This window comes from Cavia porcellus, unplaced genomic scaffold (assembly GCF_034190915.1).
Source record: "Cavia porcellus strain 051 isolate PalLab524CR breed Dunkin Hartley unplaced genomic scaffold, mCavPor4.1 scaffold_32, whole genome shotgun sequence".
Lineage (NCBI taxonomy): Eukaryota > Metazoa > Chordata > Mammalia > Rodentia > Caviidae > Cavia > Cavia porcellus.
Genome location: NW_026947515.1, coordinates 17,647,988 through 17,672,126, shown reverse-complemented (window position 1 = coordinate 17,672,126; position 24,139 = coordinate 17,647,988). Strand labels below are relative to the sequence as shown.

The window sequence follows — 24,139 nt, the reverse complement described above, 5'->3', positions numbered from 1 at the left end:
CTTCAATTCATTCTCAATTCCAATAAATCCAGTTACTCAAATCCTGTTAGATTCTTCTCTAAAATTATTTTATTCATACTTTCAGTTGGTCTGTCTCTCTCTCACTCCTCCTTACCTTCCAAGACAGGATCTCCAGTATAGTCTTTGGTGGTCTTAAAATTTCTGTGTAGCTCAGGCTGGACTTAAAAACTCCTCTTCCCTCCATCTCCTTAGTGCTAAGATTACAAACATTTGTCACTGCACACACCTCTATAGATATTTCTTTGATGTTTCTGTGTGTTAGGCATGTGAACTTTAACTCAGTATTAGAGTTATGTGTTTCTACTATGTTTGCACACAACTCTACTGCTTTCTATTTTAAAGAGAATAAAAGCAAACAAAATAAAACAGAACTCAATCCAAATAAAACAATGAAAGTGATACGGGTCTTCATAATAGGAAATCCACAATGGCCACCCATACCATCAGACATAATAAAACCAAACAAGATAAAACAGAAGGGGCTGGGGATTTAGCTCAGTGGCATAAGCGCCTGCCTTGCAAGCAGGCATTTGTGAGTTTGATCCCCTGGTACCAGTACCGATAAAAAGGAAAAAGACAAAAAAAATAAAAATAAAAAAAAGATAAAACAGAAAAAGCCAACTAAAAAGAATGAAAGTGATACAGGACTTCAAAACAAGGTAATAGGAAATTAACAATGGTTACCATAATATATCTTGTTGTCTTTGATATAGCTGCCCATGCCATCAGATATAATAAAATCAAACTAGACAAAACCGAATAAAACCAAACCAAACAAAGCAATGAAAATGATACAGGACTTCAAAACAAGATAATAGGGAATTAACAATGGCTGCCACCTTCAAAAGGAAATCCCCCATAGTGACTATAGTGACTATATAGTGACTATATTGTATATTGTTTCCCTTTAAATAGATGCTAGAACTACCCACTTTAGGCCTACAAAGTCAATCAAACATACAGGGATTAATTCATGTTTTTACTTCGGTGGCTATCATCACAACCTATGTGTCTTCCAACCAGCCAGTTGTTTATCTTCGACAGGAGTGTCTTAGTACTTCTTGTCTCCCAGGCATGCACTGGCTGGCTGACAAGAAGGGGTCATCCAAGCCCTTGACTCCCACTGGCTCATAGGAAAGGGTTAGCTGCTTCTTAGTTTTCTTCCCAGGATGTTTTGCCACTGCTGGCTCATAGTACAGGGTTGGCCTGGCCCACAACCAACTCTGGCTCACAGAATGGGGTTGGCTTCTTGGTTCTCTTCCCTAGACACATGGGTGCCACTGGCTCCACAGCTCCACCTCTTCTTGTTGCTTACTTTTCTTGGCTATTGAAGAATGTACATGCAAAGGTAATCTTTACATAACTACATGCAATTTGTTGTTAGCTCTGTATTTGTTTGGTTGTCTTTTAGTAATAACTTGAATTTATCCAAGGTTAATGTTGATACACTAGGGTTCTGCCTTCTTGTTGTTGGTTGTCACTAGTGGCTCACTGTTTATAGATTCAGTTGGCCTAGTGGAAGGTATGTAGGTGAGTTTGAATGCTACAGACCAGTGCTGGTGAACCTATAGCATGCATGCAAGTGGGCTGTTTTTATCATTGGAATGCCTAAAAGGTTCTCTATCACTGCTACAGATGATCTTCTACAGTCTCAATAATGAGCTATACCATCTCAAACATAAACTTCCCATGCATACTGGGAGCCTTGAAATAGTTGAGGATGAGAGAGAATTGTACTGACGTTTCTACTGAAAGGGAACATTTCACCAAGCCAATAGGGTTCTTTTCCCTGCAGGCCCCAGTCAACAATTCCAGGAGAAAAGAAATTTCACTTGAAATCTCAATCTGTCTTCATTTGTCTGGTAATGATATGCCTAAAGCAAAAGTTGTACCTCCAAGGACCACATTCAGCAGGTACAGCTTCTTTCCAGGTAGAACCTTCAACATCTGTCAGCCAAGAAGCCGAGAAATATAAGGCTTTTGCTATTTTTCTTGCTTTTTGGTCATGGATATTTCCCTTAGTCTCTACACTACAGGAAATCACATCTGTTCTTAACAACTGTAAGTTTTCTATATACCTTCCAAGTATCACAATATTCATGTCTTGGCAGCCTTTTCATTTTAGTGTGATGAATGAATAGTGGGAAGGAGAGAGACTGAGAACCTATGTTCTAGCTGCCATTTCTATAGACTAAATAGCCCATTAAAAATATTATTGATTGAAGATCTGTGGAGTTTTTTTTAAGAGAATAAAACCAAATGAAATAAAACAATAGTCAATCAAAACAAAACAATGAATGTGATACAGGACTTTAAACAAAATAAAAGAAAATCAGTAATGACTACCCCAATGCCTCTTATCTTCAAAATTACCACCCATACCATCAGAAATAATAAAATCAAACAAAACAAAACAGAATAAAACCAATCAAAACAAAACAATAAAAGCAATACAGGACTTCAAAACAAGATAATAGAATACAACAATGGCTACTATAATCTCTTGCTATCTTCAAAGTAGCTGCCTATATTGTCAGATATCATAAAATCAAACAAAGCAGTAGAACAAAATCAATGAAAGCAATACAGGGCTTTGAAACAAGATAACAGGAAATCAGTAATGGGACCATAATATATTTTGTTATCTTTGAAATAGCTGCCCATGCCATTAAACATAATAAAATCAAACAAAACAAAACGGAATAAAATCAAGCAGAACAACGAAAACAATACAGAGTTTTAAAGCACAATAATAGATTAACAGTGGCCACTGCCTTCTCTTTTTAGATTTTTCCTCCCCTTTCAATTTCACAGTATCTAAGGTTCATTTTGGATACCACTAGCTCCTTTGGTTTTTTATACTAGGGAGACAACACAGTGTTCACCCACGTGGCTAAACTGTTTCACCCCTGAGTAAGAGATCTCCAGTTGTATCCATTTACCTAAAGAGCCTCTAGGTTTTCCTTCTTTATAGCTGAGTAGCTTTCCATTATGCAAAAATGCCATCTCTTTCTTATCCATTCTGCAGTAGATGGGCAGGATACCCCTAATTTTTTCTGGTTCCCTGTCACATAGAGCATTGTTTTCTCTCTTTCAACTTTCAGTCCGTGAATTTTCTTTCAAATTAAATGTTTCTTGTATAAAGCATATTGATGTATCGTGTCTCCCAAGCCACTCTGCTTATGTTTTTTTTTAGTGGTAAATTGAGGCCATCTACATTAATGGTTATGACCAGCATGCAGTGGTTCATGTCTGCGATGCTATTTTCCTGCCATTGACTGCCTACTTTTCCTCTCTATGCAATTGTTTGCCTTGCTTGATGATCCCCCTTTGCCCCCATTCTTGGAACTGTGATCTTTTTCTCTCTATATAATGTCCTTTAGTAACTTTGTGGGATTGATTTGGCAGTCATGAATTCTTTCACTTGTTCTTGTCATGAAAGTTTCTTGTTTCTCTATTAACTTTGAAAGATAGTTTTGCAGGGTACATCAGTGTGGGTTGGAAGTTGTTTTCTTTCAGGAATTGAAATACTTCACTCCAGCCTCTTTGTGACTTGATGGTTTGTGTTGAGAAGTCTGTCATAATTCTGATGGGTTTTCCTCTGTTCCTTTCTCTAACAACTTTTACTATTCTGTTCTTGTGCCGAATTTCTGGGATCTTGATTATTATATGTCTAGGTGGAGATTTGTTTGGGTTACAGCTAACTAGAGACTCATATGCCTCACTTATCTGAATGTCAGGTCCTTTACCATGCTTGGAAAGTTTTCTGCTGTTCTATAAATAGACTTTTTATGTCAGTTTTGTTGAGACCTGCTTTTTCACTGACACCTATCACTATTTTTCTTTGTGTTGTCTTATAGCTGTTGTATTGTTATTTCCTGGTTCCTTGATTTTTTTTTAAAGAGATAGTTCCTTTCATGATTAGTAGCTACAAACTTGTCTTCGAGATCTGAAAGTCTATCTTCACTTTCTTTTTGTGGTTTTTGCTAGCTTTCAATGGAGTTTTTAATTTCCTGGATATCTCTTTGAATCTGTTTCATGCATTCTAAATCCTTCTTATTGTTCATTCATGGTTTGTCTCATTTTCCTATGCCTATTTTTTCTATTTCTTAACTATTCTTTTATAATGATTTTTGTTTCTTCTTTTACCTGAGATAGTATATCTGTTCTAATTTCTTTTATAGCCTCATGAAGTTCTTTCTTTACTTAACTTGCCATCACTTCAGAAACTTCAGGTATGTGACTCCCGATCTCTTCTATGTTTGCATCTCCTGAGCTTGGTGTGCTTGGCTTGGAAACCAAAGACTGCCTTCTGCTTCTTCTTTTTGACATTTTCGTGGATTCTTCCAGACAAGCAGGTGGTGGAGTCTCTGGCACTTTCCATGTTGGTTGTACTTCTCCAAAATGTGATTCTTTGGCTCTCCTGGCCAGTACTGGCTACAGGTATCCATTGGTGGCCATTGGGTGTGCTGGTGCAGGCTGGCTGCTGCTTTTTCCAGCCCACGCTGGCTACCGGCATTGGGAAACATCCTTGATCATGAAAGATGTGTACACAGGGGCAAGGGTGGCCGCTGCCTCCCAGAACTGAGCTGGTTACCTGCGGGAGATCTCTCCAATGATGGTTGGTGTGCAGGGGCAGGGCTGGTGAAGATCTGTTCTAACTACTTAGCAGTTTACCCTGAGTGTTACTAACATTTCTTTATGTATTGACTATCCTGAGCATCACTTGAGCGGGTAGCATTAAACTGGTTGATTTTGATATTGAATAAATTTGATAAAGTTGTTTTTATATTTCTTGTAGTATTATCTTGTAAAATTAATGAAAAATATGCAATTTTTGGTAATCCTGTGTTTAAATAATTGGACTGGTATGTGGTTTATCATAAAACATTTGATATGTTTAAATCTTTATTTCAAAACTTCTTTAAGATAAGAGAAAGTTATCAATGTTTAGGATATTAAGTTTGCTGATATTTAATTACTGTCCCTTATTTGAACAATTTAAATAGATATCAAGTTTTTAAATACTTATATAGCATTATTTTTCTTTATAAATCTAGATTTCTTTTTTGAATAAAAGAGAAAAACTAAATAGTACAAATATTGTTTCATTTTGAAAGTCAGTGTACTTTGTACATTTTCTGCCATGTTTTTAATTAAGATTGCCCCAAAAATAATGTTAACTTTTTATAAAGTTTTGTGATGTGAATACACCCGTATGGCTGTATCTATATGAAGATATAGAGTATTGCCAACACTTAAGAAGCTTTTCTAAATCTTCCTCTGCATCATTATTCACTGTTCTTTTTGTGGTAGTTGTGTTTGTTTTGAAACAGGTTCTCGCTGTGTAGTTCAGGCTAGCCTTAAATTTACTATGCAGCCCCAGCTGGCCTCAAACTTACAGCAGTCCTTCTGCCTCATCTTCTCAGGGCTGGGATTACAGTTGTGTACCACCACATCCACCTGTTATCCAAGATTCTTTTTTTTTTTTTTTTTTAATTTTATTTAAGGAGAACAGGAAAAAAAAAAGCAGGGAAAGGGTACAAGTTATACAGATTTACAGAAAAAAAATGAACAGTAGGAAATCACTAGTTAATGGATTACATATTGTCATCTTAGAAATAATTGTTCAAGTCACAAAATTAAAGCTTGTAAAGTGGACATTCCATCAACGATACTGCAAACAGTTCTGTTCATTGATCCAATAAAACTCTGTGATATCATTTTCTATCTTATACACTTAAATATACATGCAGTTATATAGTTTGGAGCACTTTCTTTTCCTCTCTTTTGTACCATGACTATTACACATTTTGGGTTTCATTGCTCCCACGGTTCTTATTACTTTTTTGGAAGAGAGTAAAACCAAATGTGACATAACAGAACAGAATCGGTCAAGTCAAAAGGGTGGACATAATAGATAATGTAAAAACATAATACAAGGTGATCAACAATGGTTACTATAATGCCTCCCGCTATCTCTAATAGAATTGCCTATATCATTAGTTATAATACAATTGAACACAACAGTAAAGAATAAAACCGACAAAACCAAAACATTGGAGACATTGTAGGTCTTTAAAAGTAGATAAAAGTCAACAAGAATGGGCGTCATAATGAATCTCATTATCTTCACAGCTGATGCCTAAACTTTCGAACCTGATACTATCCAGCAAAACAGAATAGGGGAACATCAGTTAAAAACCAGATGGTAAGAGTAATACAGGGCTTTAAATCAAAGTAATGAAAAGTCAAAGTGGGTTACTATAATATATCCTGCTATTTTTTTCCTTTAATTAAAAGGATAAAGATAAAAAAGTAAATAATGGAGTGGAGATTGAGATAAAAGAGGGCATAACAACGAAACAGCGCAGATCAAAACATAACCATTTAAGCAGAATAGTGTTTCACCACCAGATAATCCTAACCTAAAAGTAGTTACTATATTGTCTTTTTTTGAAATCCTTGAGTACAACTTCGTATACTGTAGCATTAAGTATATCAAAACAATGTAAAACCATTTAAGAGAATGACAGCATTACAGAGTATTTAGAATCGACTAACAGAAAATGAACAATGGTTTCTGTATAATCTCCTTGTCTTTACAAGGTTTTTGCTTATACTATCGTACATAATAAAATCCAGTAAGATACAACCTATTTAGACCATTGGAGACAGAAGGACAAAAGCTAGATGAGACTTCAAAACAAGATGATACTAAATCAGTATTACCTATTAAGATGTCATTTTCTCCAAAATAGCTATTCCTATCATCCAATCTTCTCTGCCTCATTTCTGTTGAGCTCTTTTTCTGTCAGTAGCTGTCAGTTTGTCTTCTTCATTTTGTTCTCTGCTCCATTCGTTGTGGCCTCCCTGCCATTATTTCTGGATTCTTTGTATTTTTCTTTTTTTAGAATATCCTGCAATACTCTCTGTAGAGTTGAATTGGTGGTTGCAAATTCCCCCAGTTCCTCTTTATCCTGGAAGCACCTTGTTTTTCCATCAATTTCCAGGGACAGTTGTGCAGGATATCTCAATCTTGGCTGGAGATTATTATCTTTCAAAGCTTGAATTATTTCCCCCCATGCTCTTCGTGATTTGATGGTTTGTGCCGAGAAATCTGCTGTAATTCTGATGGGTGTTCCCTTGTAAGTGGTCTGTTTCTTGTCTCTGACAGCTTTTAATATTCTGTTCTTGTATTGAATTTCTGGAATTGTGATTATTATATGCCTGGGTGTTGCTCTGTTTGGGTTGTAGGTAGCTGGGGTCCTGTATGCCTCATACATCTGAGTATCTTTACCTTTTGCTAAATTAGGAAAATTCTCCTGGATTATTTCTGTGAGTAGCTTTTGTAGTTCACTTGTTTGTGTCCCTACTTCTTCTTTTATGTTCTTAATCCTTAAGTTATGGATCCTCTTATCATCTTCTTGTCTTTGTATTATTGCTGTTTGTTTCTTTGTTATTTTTAAGAAGTTTTTCATTTCATTCTCCCATATTACAAGTCTGCCCTCCAGTTCAGATAGTCTGTCCTCAGTTTCTTTCAAGCTGTTATGCCAGTCTTCTATAGACTTCTTGGTATCTTGGTAGTCCCTTTGAACCTGCTTCACGTATTCTATGGTTTCTCTGTTTTCTCCATCAAACAATTCTCCCCTTTTTTTCTGTTCTTCCATTCCACCGCCTGTTTTTTCTTGGGTGGTACTTAGCATTTCTCTAACTATTCTGCATACTTCTAGCTTCAGGTCGTTGATAACTTCATTCCTGAATTGGTCTATGAGGCTCTCTATATGGTGCCTTATGTATATTGGTGCGGTGTCTGCTATTGCCTGTTTCTCAGAATTGGGGGCCGAGGAGCCTTTCTTGTTGCTGCCTCTTCCCATGCTGCCTCTTCTTCTCTGTTCCTTATATATGCAAGCTTATATAAGAGGCCCAGCTTCTCTCCCAGTCAGCCACAGCCTGATCGAATTGCGCCAGTTAGGTGTTCCCGCTCACCGCTGCGCACCAGGGAGTTACGGACCAGGCAGCCTACGCGGGAGTCGCCCCTCTGGGCCACCGTCAGGCTCTGGGATCTGGGTTGGGACAGCCTACCAGGTCCGCCGGCAGCGTCACGCAGGCCAGGCACTTTTCACCAATCCCGCCCAAGAGGGGGATGTGTGGCTGGAGTCGCCACCACGCCCTGCTCCCGCAGGACTGCTCGGGCCCAGAAAGTCCTCCGCTGGAGTCAAACTGTGGTAGAGTGTCAGTTTCTCTCACTCACCTCACCACAAGTCAGTGCACGCCTCCCTGCCGTTCGCAGATTGCTGTTCTCAGAGCTTCTGCGTGTCTCTCTCCTTGCTGAGCCACTGTAAAGGCAGCCAGCCGCCGCGCGGCGGGAAACCCAAATAGCGGCTTACAGTGGCGCGGGGTCCAGCTCCACACCGAGGCTTTTCTGTTCCTGTTTTAGCACCAGGACTGCATTCCAAGTTGGTTTCTCTCAGCCCAGTTCGTTCCTGAGTCAGCAGAGCATATCTCCACCTGCTTATGTCTCCTTAGTCCGCACCATTCCTGGCTTCTGAGCCGAGTCTTTCAGAGAGCCTCCGGTAGTTGCTGTTATCTGTCCGCCATGTTCTCCCGGAAAACCGTTATCCAAGATTCTTAAAGCCATCATCATTTGTCAGTTTGGGGAGGGGGTTGTTTGTTTTTGTATTTTTTAAACAAAGAAAAAGAGATACATTTCAAAACAAAATAGAATAAAAATGATTAGTACGTTGTGTATTGTTATCTTCAAAGTAGTTGCTCGTATTTCAAAATACGTTTGAAAAATTGACCAAAACATAGAGGTTCAAACTTTTTGGTAAGCTAGTATAAATTATAGTATCACTTTTAACTATTTAAATGTTCTTTCCATCTTGTAGTATTTCCTTCCAGTGAGGAAAGCATTATATTACACAAATTGGAAGGATGGATTCTGGAGTCAACCTTCTTCTATCATTTACTATTTATGTGACTTAACAGATAACAATTTCTCTGTACCTCTACCTTCTCATCTGCAAAATGAGAAGAATAATACCCCTTTCATAAAGCTATATGGATTAAGTAAGCAAATTATTTATAAAGTTTTAGACTAGTGACTTATAAGTATGTTTTATATAAGAACATGCTAAATAAAGAAATCATGTTAATCTTATTTCTCAAGTAGATTATCGGCTTTTCTAATAGCTTTATCTCCTAAATTATGAGACTTAAATTTTTATGTCTCCTAATGTTAACCTGTGCATACAAAATTTTTGGTGATTATCAGAATAAAGTTTTAGGAGACAGCAAAATGGAGCTTGAGAATATCTAGAGCCCTGAAATTTATGAGAAAGTTTAAAAAACAGTAGACGTTAACCTGTAGGAAGGGAAAAAGTTTCTCATCAACTTGAAGAGAGCAACATCTTTAGTTTACAAAGGAATAAGAAGTTTTGAATCATTCATGGGAGAATAGTATGTAAATCTAAATACTATATGCATAATATAAAAATACTCGTATTTCTACTCTGACAAAAAAAAAATCTGTGTTGCTTTTTGGAGAGAAAAGAAAAGGAAAACAGAACCTCTGACATAAATTCAATGAGAGTTCTTAATAGATTTTTCCACAAAAGGAACACTTGATTTCAGTATTAATATTCAATAATGAACATACATCTTTATTCTGTTTGTGGCATAGTAGAGGAATTAATGTAGTTGATAACCTGAGTAATAACAATGAAAAAAATTACTTTCTTAGCATTTGGAGTGGTTTAAACATGTAATATTGAATATCCAGAGTAATAAGAAATTGCTGTGTTCCTAGTATCAAACAGTATACAATGCTTGCAATATTGAAAAAGCATATATAGCTCCACAAAGAGTTTTATTTATTGTTTAAAATTTTATTAGTACATATTTGCCATGCATAGTGATCGCTTTTATCATAGGGGAGTTGTACTTGTACATAATATGTCTTAATTCCTATTTTTTGACCATCCCCCTCCCCATTTCCAAAAGTTTCGTTTCCATTTTCCTTTGCCATTCTCTTTTTAAAATCCACTTTCCTTTCCCTCCCTCCCTTCCTTCTTTGTCCCCTTCCTATGTTCCCCTTCCCATTTCAACATGTTCTACTTCCCAATATCTGTCCTCTGTTTTGCTTCTTATTTACTGTTTAGGTTTCTCATACAAAAGAAACAGTGTGATATTTAAAGTTCTGTGTTTGATTTATTTCACTTAAAATTATGGTCCTCTGTTGCATTCATTTACCTAAAAATGACTCAAGTTTAACATTTTTATGGCAGAGTAGTACTCCACTGTATCTAAATATCTCATGTTCTCAATTCATTTGTTTATTGATTGGCGCGCTGTTTTTAACATTTAACTGTTGAATGTGCTTCTATAAACATGAGTATACATATGTTACCATTGTATGATGCTTTCAACTCGTTTGGGAAGATTCCTAGAAGGGAATCTTCCACAACTAGATCAAATAGAACCTGTCATTTTAGTTTGTTCGAGGAATCCCTGTACTGATTTCCATAGGAGTTGTACCAATTTATACTCCCACCAGCAGAATACTTCTCACAGCTCATGCTATATTTTTTATTTACTGATTTCTTGATCATAGCCATTCTTTCCAGAATGATATGAAATCTCACCATTGCTTTAATTTTTATTTCTCAAATGACCAGTGATGTTGAACATTTTTTCATACATTTATTTACTGTTTGTACTTCTTCATCTGAGAAGTGTATTTTCATTTCAAATGCCCATTTTTTAGATTGGGACTTTAAATTTGTCAACGGGGAGCTGATGTTTTTTAACTTATTTCTATATGTTATAGGTTAGTCCTTTGTCCAAGGAAGAGTTAATAAAGTTTTCCACTCTGTGGGTTGTCTCATCACTCTGTTGGTAGTTTGTTTTGCTATGTAAAAGGTTTTTTAATTTGTTGTGATCTCAGTGTTTGATTCCTTATAGTATTTCCTGTATGTACAAAGTTTCTTTGTCTACACCACTGTCTTCAAGTGTTCTATCTAATCCTTTCAGCACATTTACTGTTTTTGTTTTAATACTTACATCTTTGATCCATTTTTTTTAGTTTAGTGGTGAAAGATATGGCTCTAGGTTCATTATTTAGCAAGTGTCAAGCCAGTTTTCCCAATACCATTTATTCAAGACGATTTCTTGGAATGAAGATATTTGACCCCTTTGTCAAAGATAAGACATCTAAGTATGCTTGGAGTTGTTTCTACATCTTCTGTTCCATTAATTGTTGGGTCTGTTTCTTTGCCAGTACCATGCTCTTTTTTATCGCCATAGCGTTGTAGTACAACTTTCGATCAGGGATTGTGATGCCTGCCTTGCACTTGCAGCTCCAAATCACTTTTGCTATTCCATGTCTCTTCTGGTTCCATATGAGTTTTAGGATTATTTTCTCTAGTTCTGTAAGGTATGCTATTGGTATTTTGATCAGGATTGTTGATTAAATTTGCATAAAAGTTTTGGAAGTACAGTCATTTTCACTGTATTCGTTTTGCCTAGCCAAGTACAAAGGATATCTTTCCATTTTCTGATACCCTTCTTGAACTCTGATTTAAATAAGTTTTGTAATATCGTATAGGATCTATGTCATTGTGAAATGTTACAAGGTGGGATGAGATTAAATGCATCTCAATTTAAAGTCTAAGAAAATGTTGGCAGTCAAGTAAGTTCATGTAATCAGATTCTAATTTAATAAAATTTTAACACATCACATTCCTAATGTATCATTTTTAGTTCCCTGTTACATTTTACGTGATTTCTTTTCTTTTGTGTGATTTTCTTTATTTGGAAATATCCTGAAAGTGAGTGGCCCAAGTGGGTGAGTGGGAGCTTATACTATGATAAATGTTAAAAATACGTTTTTAGGAGACTCAGAGAAAGATGGCAAATAGATAACAGCAGGCTACAGAGACTCTCTATATAGTCAAATTAGATTCCAAAAATAATACAGCATGGGGAGTCCCAAACAGAGGGAGATATACCCTCCGGATCCAGGAACAAACTAAGCTGAAAGAAACCAATTAAAAATACAGTCCCAGGCTGGGGATTTAACTCAGTGGCATAAGCACCTGCCTGGCAAGTGCAAGGTCATGAGTTCAATCCCCAGCACCAAAAAAAGAAAAAAATACAGTCCCAGTGCTATGATTGGAACCGCTACAGTCTCTGTGCTGCTACTTGAACTCACGGCTTGAACTCGCTGCTGCTACTGCACTTGAATTTGCGCAGCTGGGATAGCCTGCCAGTTTCAACTCACTGGATCTACTAACACACTGGGAGTCGGCGAACCAAACTGAGAGCAAAGCTGGTGGGGATCCCTGCATTGACCTGCAGTGAGTGAGTGGAATAAAAACCCTTCCATAGAAAAGGGGGAGTTCCAACAGACAACATTCTGGGACTAGGCAGACTGGCCAGAACAAGGGGCTGCAGTGACTTCAGTCAGCTATTCCCTTCTCAAGCAGGACTGGTGGGGAGCACTTGACGTGGGTGATGCCGTGTACTGAGCCCCAATAGGCTAGCCCAAAACAAGTTATTACACCTGGCAGTGCACCCCAACACAGTGAAGTTTTCAGCAGGTTGGCTGACCTGAGGGACAGGCCCAACGTAGGCTGCCCAGGTCTGTACCTCTCATAGTACACAGCAGTGGGTGGGACCACCTAGTCAGTGTGCTTCAGACAAACTGAACCAACAAAGAAAGAAATCAGGCCTCCTATATATGCCTATATGGAAGGAGCAAAAAAATACGAGAAGAGGAGGCAACAAGAAAAGGTCCTCAGTCCCGAAACCTGAGAACATTGATCCAGGAAAGGTAAATGCAAAGGAGAATGAGGACAGAAAACATGCAGTATCAGACACAGCACCAATAGACATAAAGCTGTATCTTCGGGACCTCATAGACAAGTTCAAAAGTGAAGTATTTAACCAAGTAAAGCAAGATATAAATGGAATAATTAAAGAAATACTAAGCACCTCCCAAGAAAAAACAGATGGAAGAATGGAAGAACAAAAAAGGTGGGGGGGGGGAGAATTGTTTGATGGAGAAAATAGAGAAAACATAGAATACATGAAGCCGGTTTAAAGAGATTCCAGGAAATTAAAAACTCCATTGAAAGCTGGCAAAACTGCTTGAAAGAAACTAAGGATAGATTATTCAAACTGGAGGACAGGTTTGCAATGTGGGAACATGAAAGGAAAAAATTCTTAAAAATAACAAGGAAACAAACAGTAACAATACAAAGGCTAGAAGACGACAAGAGGATTTATAACTTAAGAATAAAGAATGTGAATGAAGAAGCAGGGGTATAAACAAAGGAACTGCAAAGGCTATTCACAGAAATAATAAGGGAAAACTTCCCAAACATAGGAAAAGGAAAAGATGCTTAGATGTGTGAGGCATACAGAACTCCAGCCACCTGTAATCAAAACACAACTACACCCAGGCATACAATAATCAAGATTCCAGAAATCCAATATAAGAACAGAATATTAAAAGCGGTCAGAGACAAGAAAGAGATCACTTACAAGGGAAAACCCATCAGAATTATGGCAGACTTCTGGGCACAAACCATCAAATCTAGAAGAGTGTGGGGCAAAATAATCCAAGCCTTGAAAGAAAATAACCTCCAGCCCAGATTGATGTATCCTGCACAATTGTCCCTAGAAATTAATGGAGAAACAAGATGCTTCCAAGATAAAGAGGAACTGGGGGAATTCACAACCACCAATCCAACTCTGCAGAGAATACTACAGGACATTCTAAAGAGAGAGAAGAGCACCAGGATTTCAGAAACAGTGGCAGAGAGGCCCCAATGAGTGGAACAAAAAGCCAAATGAAGAAGACAGACAGACAACTAATGACGGAAAAAGAGCACAACAGAAATGAGGCAGAGAAGGTTGGATATAATTTCTAATATAGATGGCCTAGATACACTAACTTAAGGGAGAAAAGAGAGAATCGCAGGCAGAGTGGATCAAGAGGCAGGGTCCACCGAGAGGCTCTTTATAGGAAATACTAACCTAAAGAAGGGTATATGGACCAAAATCAAGTATGAGAAAACAGAACTTGATGTGATAGGGAACCAGAGAGTAATAGGGGTAACTGAACCAGTATTTATGGATAGGTTGAACGGACAGGCTTTAATAAGTGAAGAAATACAACTACAGATCAAGTCCGGGAGTGAGAAAGTTCACAAACACTTAGGTAAATAGCAGGTTGCTCCCCCCAATATAAAACCATGAGTGTTGGGGAGACTCAAAAATACACAGTACATCCTGGGGGAGAGAGAGGGGAGGAATAGTCTTAAAAAAGATAGCAGAAGATGTTGTACTAGTGTATCAGAAACTAAAACACTTATTACTCGTACCACTCTGCTTGGATGGAACTTGTTCCGTCCCAGTTTGTATACAAGCACTGAATCTGAGGCCATAGACTGCTGTCCTGAGGATATTAGGATATAGCACATTGGTCGTCTTTAATTTCCTATTAAATTAATCCAGATCCCTGTATGACTTATACTGTTGTATCATGTCTGATATTAGTTAAATCTGACTTGTTTGAATGTTCCTTATTTTTGACAGATTTTATTCAAAACTGTTAGGTTGATGGTATCAAGTTGAGGAGTATAGACAACTATACTGAAAATGACAGTGATTCACTACAATACCCATTCTGATTTGATTACTACTTGTTTTTGTAGCTCTACACTATCTACAAAGTTTTATTTCTGTTAATTCTGTATGTACTAATACGTTCAATTATACTTTATCTGGTTATATAGCCAATTCTGTTGATGATAAGTAGAGACAGCACGGTGACCATGTTAGAACTCCTTATGTAGCGGTTTTATATGCCCTTTTAGTTTTTTGTGTCTATAGGAATATGTTTTGTTCTGTCCTGCTTTGTTCTGTTTCTCCCTCTAATATAGAAAGGCTAGAAACACATGTTAAGACTCATGCTTGCGTAAAACCTATAAACAGTTTATGAGAATTGATCTTATGACACATGTTGAAATGAACAAATACTTTGAAGGAAAGAAAGGGGCACTGCAGTGCCCAGTGCTGATTCCCGAGTGTCATGATGTGAAATTGAGCAATACTGTTAATCTTTGTTCAGAATGATTCTAATCTACTAAGTTTTGTTTGGTCTCAACATAAATAAAGATATGGATAAATGTGTACATGTCTAAGTGGATAGGATTGATAGCCATATTACTTAGTTTTTGTTGGATAGGTGAACAGAACTGTTTGCAGTCTCCCTGGTTGAATTCCCATTTATATGTTCCACTTTTGTATCTTGAACAATTATTTGTGGGAGGATAATATGTATACATCAACTAATGATTTATTACTGTTTATTTATTTTCTTTGAAAGTATGTACTATTTCTGCCCATTTTCTGTTTTGCTTTGTCTTTCTTTAAATAAAAATTTTTTTAAAAATATGTTTTTAATTTATTGCTGTAAAACACACACTGTCATTCATCCTCAATTCAAACACACTTAGCCTATCATTCTTACCTCTTTCTGAAGTAGTTCTGGAAGTTGTTTGTCCTGAGCGTCTTTGTTGCACTATTGCTGCAATGATTTGAATCATTTCAAGTCTTCATTTCACATGGTTATTATTATCTTTGGGAAAGAGATAGAAGTTGCATAGTTGCAGATTGAGTGCATTAGCTTACCTGTTCCTTTGAATAACACAGGGCAGCAGAGTTCACTGTATTTTTATTGCATCTAATAAATGTACTCACAAAACAGGACTTCCAGAACTGCTTCAGAAAGCAGCAATAATGATGGGATAAGTGTATGTGAAGGAAGAAGTAGTTTGAGGGGATTAATGGCAATGTGGTTTTACTTTAATATATTTTTAATGTAAATATTCATATATTTTTATCACACCTTGAATATTCTGCAAGTGCTCATTGATGTTTTCGTATGGCTGTGGAACTCCAGGGGCGTGTGGTCCACAATGGGAAGGGCATGACTATTCCAGACCCACTACAGCAGGCTTACTGGGTGTTGAGTTGTTTCCTTCTAATGAATTTCTAAAGTTGTAAAATGGCCAACAGACCATAGAAAGATACCACTTTAGGCTCCTGCTTGAAGCCAACGGTTTAAGATAACTGCTGGCCTGGTACAGGGCCATTCAACATAAAATTTTTAAAATGTTTGTAAAAGAACTGGGGATACAAAACAACTGGTCTGTCATTCTTAAAAACATCAAGAAAGTCAAGGATAAGACACTATTTCAGATTTGAAAAGGTGAAAGAGAACTGGTAACTGAACTAGACTACTAGTAAACAAACTACTACTGGCTAGCCTAAATCTCATTCTTTTGTGAAAAAAGGACATTATGGGCAAGTATTTGAGGCAAATATTTGAGGTCTGTAGATGGGGTCATAATAATGTGAAATTTCAGTTTCCTCATTTTCATTCTGTTATGAGTTATATAAAAATCCAGATATAAAAACAGACACACTAAATCTGCTGGAAGAGAATAGGTAGAACTTTTAAAGACACTGGCTTAGGCAAAAACTTTTATGAACAAAGCCACAGTCACATGGGAAATATTACAAAGAATAACTGGGATCTCATCTTACTAAAAAACTTACACAGCAAAAGAAATCAACACGGTGAAGAGACAACTCACGGTGAATAAGGAGGGGGAAAGCGATTGAAGAGAAATAAAGAAATGGGAAAAAGAAGTTTGATATGTTGTGTAGAAGTACAGATTCTCTCTGATGAATGTGATCATTATATGTATCTAAAATGTACCAATAAACTTAACTAATTATAAAAAGAGTGTCATTGTTCAGAGGATAATGGGACATCATGTCTGTAACATTCAAATGGTTAAGGAAAATAGTGTTTTTGTCCTAATCTTAAAACTTTAAATTATTTCAAAAGAAAAAAGGAATATTTAAATAGTATTAAAAGAAACTGACTAAAGAGATTGTGTTTGAGAATTAAATCTCAATACTGGAACCATATTCAAAAACTAAATGCCTAAGAAATTGGGACCTTTTTCTGTGTGTCAAGCTATAAAAACATTCTCTCAAAATCAGGTGTTTCCAGCAGATAAAATGAGGGTAATTTCAGTAGATTATACAGCAGTTATTATCTGTGCAAGTAGGAAAATCAGTTTGTAGACTGTTTGCACTTAGTGAACTAAACAAGTGACCAAACTGAATGTAAGAATACTTACAGAACTAGAACATTTTTGAAGGATTCATGTTTTGCCTTCTTGTTACAGGTGATGCCGAACAGGAACTTGGCCCTCCTCCATCTGTAGATGAGGCAGCAAACACACTCATGACTCGTCTTGGCTTTCTCCTTGGAGAAAAAGTCACAGAAGTTCAGCCAGGTGACCAGTTCAGCATGGAGGTACAGGATGAAAGTCAGGTAAATTGCTTGTATGAGTCAGCATATTATATCAGAAAAAGAAAGATAATGTGTTTGCTAAGAAGGATAACCCCAATTATTGAATGCCTTTTGAGGCCTAAAATGTAACTTAATTTTCCATAATCATTATAGTTCTTCAGTTTATGAAACACCTGTTTATTCTTAGGTTTAAAAGCAGAAAATATACTTTTAGACTTTGATTCATTTATCAAATGAATAACTATATAAGATGTCTAATAACAGTGACATATGAGCACTGCACTCAGAAATTATATAAAAACAGTTTGTAGGGCCAGGAATGTAGCTCAGTGGCACAGCACCTGCCTGTCAAGCATGAGGCCCTGAATTTAATTCCAGATACAAAAAAAAAAAAAAAAACAGTTTACAGTTTTCAAGTGCACATAGATGATTTATCATATTGATAATACAATAAGCCATAGAGCAATTCTTGACAAATTTCAAAAGATTATAATTATAGTGACCATATTAATTACAAAATGATAAATTAGAAAATAATACCTAGAAGATCTGCATATATTTCGGTTTAAGTAATACACTTCTGAATACCTTTTGAGACCAAGACATCACAAGAAATTAGAAAATATTTTAACTGCAGAATGAAAACTAAGCATAACAAAAGTTATGGGATATAGCTAAAATTTGCTCCAAAAAATTAGTTTTAGCAAAATAGAGAACCTGAAAATTAATGATTGGAACATCCAGCTGAGAAAATTTTAAAATATTAACATTACAAATTATTTTAGTAGTTTTCTTTCTTTTGGCTTTTTCCATTTAAGTGTGGCAAAAAAAAATACAGTCATATTTATTTATATGTTCTTAATGTTTGTGTGAATATCTTCTTGTGAAGCATTTTACTCTGAGGACAAAAATTAATTCCAAATTACATATTCTTTACTAATATTTCTACTAGTATTTACTAATTCTTTACTGAAATTTCTGTCATAAATTAGCTTTGTTATAGTTGTTTGAGGATAATTTCAATGTATTTATATATCTTTTGGGTAATGTTTAATTGATCCATCACTCTCCCCCTTAGATCTCTATTTTTATCGTTAGCACCTATGTCATTGGTATTTCCAACTGCATGTACAGTCACCTGGGAAGCTTTTATTGTGTTTAGGTGCCTGATGATGCCAATAGTATCAGCAATACTATTGATTCTCTTTCATTCTTATTTCTGTAAATACTCTCTTAACTTTGGAATTATCACTAGTTCCTTTAACTCTAGATTTGTATATTTAATACCTACATTATGTTTTCTACCTATATGTTTAGGATACTCTCAAATTTAATATACCAAAATTAACTTTTGGATTTTCTCCCAGAACCTGCTTATTATTCCGTGTTCCCCAGCTGAGTAAATGGTACCCCCTACTGTCTGAAGAAAAAAAAGTACTGGAGCCATTCTTGATTTCTCTCTGTCATGCCTTACAGTCACTCTTTTAGGAAATCATGGACTCTTGTATTCAAAATATATACAAAACTTTTAATTTTTCTTAATTACTTATACTGCTGTGGCTAAGACTAACCACTTTCATTTGTTGCCTGCATCACTGTAATAGCTATAGATGTTATCCCAGAAGGCCTGAGTCTTTGCCTGGTTTCATCACTATGTACCCTCTTTACCTACAACCATATTGAACATTATTAAGTGCTAGATACTGATCACATAAATAAATGAACTCCTTATAGGCCTCCATTTCCCCACCTGTCTCTATATTCTGTTACCTCAGTAGCCACAGTGATGGTTATAAAACGTGAATATGATTATGATAGTTCTCTACTTTTAATCTTTCATTATATGCCCATCACACTTAGAATAAATTCTAAAATCATCATAGCCAGGAACACTCTAACTGATCTAGCCCCTTGCTACTCTCCTCCATCATTTTCTACCCCTCACTTTCATGCACTGCCTTCCAGCCATATTGGGCCTCCCTGTTGTTCCTGAACACATAAAGCATATTGGGTTGTATTGGAATTGTTTTCCTGTGTAATTCATTTCACTTCATTCATCCATTCAGATGTTATTGCTTCAGAGAGGCCTTCCTTAATGAGGTTACCAAACAATACCCACCCATCATCATACCTGATAGTTTATTATGTGTTAATTGTGGGCTTTTTGTCTGTGCCTCATACAAGAATATAAATTTCACAATGGAAAAACTAATGACTTTTTTTTCTGGTACTAGGATTAAACCCAGAACCTTCACGTTGAGCTACATCCCCAACCTTTTTAAAAACAGAATCCCACTAAGTTGTCAGGCTGTGCTCAAACTTGTAGTCTTTTTATTTCACATTCTTAACAGTGCTGAAATTACAGATATGCAGCTAATACTGTTGACTTTTTGTAATTAAAATTTGCATTGTAATATTAGCACACCTAAACTCTGTGAATTAAAAATAGAAATGACTTATATTGAGGGCTTTTATGTATTGGTATAGATAGAACATCTGTTTTATTTTCATTTCTTTTTTTTTTTTTTTTTTGTCTTTCTCATTTTTATCGGTACCTAGGATCGAACTCATGACTGCCTGTTTGCAAGGCAGGCACTTACGCTGCTGAGCTAAATCCCCAGGCCCCTATTTTCATTTCTTGATAGTCATACCAAATTAAAGTATGACTTTTGCAGCGCAACTGTATTTCCATCAGACTGGGAGGCTGAAGAAGGAGGATCACAAGTTGAAGACTGTCTCAAAATTTTAAAAAAAGGTGGAAGGTGCCATGGCCAGAGATGTGGCTCAGAATAAAAGCCTTGATTTTAACCTGTATCCAGAGAGAACTATAGTGAGAGAGCAAGATAAAGGAGGGAGGGAGGGAAAGCGAGAGCGGAGAGAATGTAATAACAGCCACATTACATAACATAAATCTTACAGCATGAATATTTCTTTTTTTTTAATTTTATTTAAGGAGAAAAAAAAAGCAGAGAAAGGGTACAAGTTATACAGATTTACAGAAAAAAATAAACAGTAGGAAATCGCTAGTTAATGGATTACACATTGTCATCCTAGAAACAATTCTTCAAGTCACAAAGTTAAAGCTTGTAAAGTGGACATTCCAACAGTGAGACTGCAAACAGTTCTGTTCAATGATCCAATAAAACTCAGTGATATCATTTTCTATCTTATACACTTAAACATACATGCAGTTATATCATTTAGAGCACTTCCTTTTCCTCTCTTTTGTACAATGACAATTACACATTTTGGGTTTTGTTACTCCCACAGTTCTTACTACTTTTTTGGAAGGGAGTAGAACCAAATGTGACATAACAACAGAGTCAATCAAATCAAAAGGGTGGACATAATAAATAATGTAAAAGCATAATACAAGGTGATCAATAATGGTTACCATAATGCCTCCCGCTATCTCTAATAGAATTGGCTATATCATCAGTTATAATAAAATGGAACAAAACAGTAAAGAACAAAACCGACAAAACCAAAACATTGGAGACATTGTAGGTCTTCAAAAGTAGATAAAAGTCATCGAGAATGGGTGTCATAATGAATCTCACTATCTTCACAGCTGTTGCCTAAACTTTCAAACCTGGTACTATCAAGCAAAGCAGAATAGGGGGACATTAGTCAAAAACAAGATGGTGAGAGTAATACAGGGCTTTAAATCAAGATAATGGAAAGTCAAAGTGGGTTGCTATAATATATCCTGCTATTTTTATTTATTTTTCCCTTAATTAAAAGGATGAAAATAAAAAAGTAAATAATGGAGTGGAGATTGAGATAAAAGAGGGCATAACAGCAAATCAGCGCAGATCAAAACGTAACCATTTAAGCAGAATAGTGTTTCACCACAAGATAATCCTGACATAAAAGTAGTTACCATATTGTCTCTTTCCTTGAAATCCTTGAGTACAACTTCATATATTGTAGCATTAAATATATCAAAACAATGTAAAACCATTTAAGAGAATGACAGCATTACAGGGTATTTAGAATCAACTAACAGAAAATGAACAATGGTTTCTGTATAATCTCCTTGTCTTTAAAAGTTTTTGCTTATACTATCGTACATAATGAAATCCAATAAGATACAACCTGTTTAGACCAATGGAGACAGAAGAACAAAGTTTGATGAGACTTCAAAACAAGATGATACTAAATCAGTATTACCTATTAAGATGTCATTTTCTCCAAAATAGCTGTTCCTATCATCCACTCTTCTCTGCCTCATTTCTGTTGAGCTCTTTTTCTGTCATTAGTTGTCAGTTTGTCTTCTTCATTTTGTTCTCTGCTCCATTCATTGTGGCCTCCCCGCCACTATTTCTGGATTCTTTGTATTTTTCTTTTTTAGAATATCCTGTATTCTCTCAGAGTATTCTCTCTGTAGAGTTGAATTGGTGGTTGCAAATTCCCCCAGTTCCTCTTTATCCTGGAAGCACCTTGTTTTCCCATCAATTTCCAGGGACAGTTGTGCAGGATATCTCAGTCTTGGCTGGAGATTATTATCTTTCAAAGCTTGAATTAGTTCCCCCCACACTCTTCGTGATTTGATGGTTTGTGCAGAGAAATCTGCTGTAATTCTGATGGGTGTTCCCTTGTAAGTGGTCTGTTTCTTGTCTCTGACAGCTTTTAATATTCTGTTCTTGTATTGAATTTCTGGAATTGTGATTATTATATGCCTGGGTTTTGCTCTGTTTGGGTTGTAGGTGGCTGGGGTCCTCTATGCCTCATACATCTGAGTATCTTTACCTTTTGCTAAATTAGGAAAATTCTCCTGGATTATTTCTGTGAGTAGCTTTTGTGGTTCATTTGTTTGTGTCCCTACTTCTTCTTTTATGTTCTTAATTCTTAAGTTATGGATCCTCTTACCATCTTCTTGACTTTGTATTATTGCTGTTTGTTTCTTTGTTACTTTTAAGAAGTTTTTTATTTCATTCTCCCATATTACAAATCTGCCCTCCAGTTCAGATAGTCTGTCCTTAGTTTCTTTCAAGCTGTTATGCCAGTTTTCGATAGAGTTTTTAGTTTCCTGGTAGTCCCTTTGAACCTGCTTCACATATTCTATGCTTTCTCTATTTTCTCCATCAAACAATTCTCCCCTCTTTTTCTCTTCTTCAATTCCACCATCTGTTTTTTCCTGGGTGGTGCTTAGCATTTCTCTAACTATTCTGCTTACTTCTAGCTTCAGGTCATTGATAACTTCATTCCTGAACTGATCTGTGAGGCTCTCTAGATGGCGCTTTATGTCTATTGGTGCGGTGTCCGCTATTGCCTGTTTCTCAGGATTGGGGGCCGAGGAGCTTTTTTTGTTGCTGCCTCTTCCCATATTCTTTGTTCCTTATATATACAAGCTTATATAGGAGGCCCAGTTTCCCTCCCTGTCAGCCACAGCCTGATCAAATTGCACCGGCTAGGTGTTCCCGCCCACCGTAGCACACCAGGAAGTTGCAGATCAGCCAGCCTACGAGGGGCCCGCCCCTCCAGGCCACCCTCAGGCTCTGGGATCTGGGTTGGGCTAGCCTACTGGGTCCACCAGCAGCGTCACGTAGGCTAGGCACTTCTCACAAATCCCACTTGAGAGGGGGATACATGGCTGAAGTCGCCACAGCGCCCTGCTCCCGCAAGTCTGCCCAGTCCCAGAATGTCCTCCGCTGGAGTCAAACTGTGGTAGAGTGTCAGTTTCTCTCACTCACCTCACCACAAGTCAGTGCACGGCTCCACACCCATCCCGCTCTCAACTCCATTCACCAATTCCCGTTCTCAGAGCTTCCGCGCGTCTCTCTCCCTGCCGAGCCGATGTAGACGCAGCCGCCCCACGGCGGGAAACCCAAATCCAGGCTTCCAATGGCGCGGGCTCCAGCCTTCACACTGAGGCTTTTCTGTTCCTGTTCTAGCACCAGGACTGCATTCCAAGTTGGTTTCTCTCATCTCAGTTCGTTCCTGGGTCAGCAGAGCATATCTCCACCTGCTTATGACTCCTTACTCCGCACCATTCCTGAATTACGAGCCGAGTCTTTCAGAGAGCCTCCGTAGCTGCTGTTATCTGTCCGCCATGTTCTCCCGGAACAGCATGAATATTTCTTAGAACTTCATTCTTTCATTCTACAAAGCAGCGTTTCTTCAGATGATAAAATTCTGCTTTTTGCTTTTGAGGTTCTTCATATCACAATATGTCAGTGATTTCTGAATAAAGTTACAAGTCTGTGTGTTTCCCTTACTTATAAATTTACTGAGTAAAAGAATCTTAAATAAGTAAATGAGCAATATCTTGACTTAATATAATTAAGGTAATATATAACAAAAAGACTGAATCAGGAAGTAGAAAATGTTCTAGTTCTAATTCTGTCACCTACCATTTTACAAATTTTTACCTGCAACTTACTGTCTCTGAGCTTCAGTTTTCTCCTGAGTAATTGTGGCTGACAGTTATTAAATGCTTACTGATAAACGATTTAGTTGCATTTTTTTTCAGTACTAGAGATATATTCCAGGGTCTTAAGCATGATAGGCATGTGCTCTACCCTTAACCTACATCTCTCACTCTTCTTGTATTATTTTGTTTAGGCTTCTTCACAACCAAGTATGGTTGGTATAATATATTTACATTCCAGTTTTCAGATAAGAAATGGAAGCATTGCCAGAAATTAATAGAATGATGTGCAACTTCAGACAGTCTGCTTTTATAATCTGTGTTCTTAACAACTGCACCATACT

The 24,139-nt window shown here is 36.8% G+C and overlaps 1 protein-coding gene and 1 pseudogene across 12 annotated transcripts in view; one reads left to right on the top strand and one right to left on the bottom strand.

Annotated features, from left to right (window-relative positions):
• Tanc2 (tetratricopeptide repeat, ankyrin repeat and coiled-coil containing 2) overlaps positions 1-24,139 on the top strand; it is a 463,309-nt gene that overhangs the window by 225,168 nt on the left and 214,002 nt on the right. For all 12 annotated transcript variants that reach the window (XM_063242114.1, XM_063242113.1, XM_063242108.1 and 9 more), the window contains one exon: positions 17,295-17,443. In XM_063242114.1, coding sequence (XP_063098184.1) covers positions 17,295-17,443 — 149 coding nt within the window. The remainder of the gene's footprint in view (positions 1-17,294; positions 17,444-24,139) is intronic.
• LOC111755667 (small nucleolar RNA SNORA2/SNORA34 family) lies at positions 16,064-16,187 on the bottom strand (annotated as a pseudogene).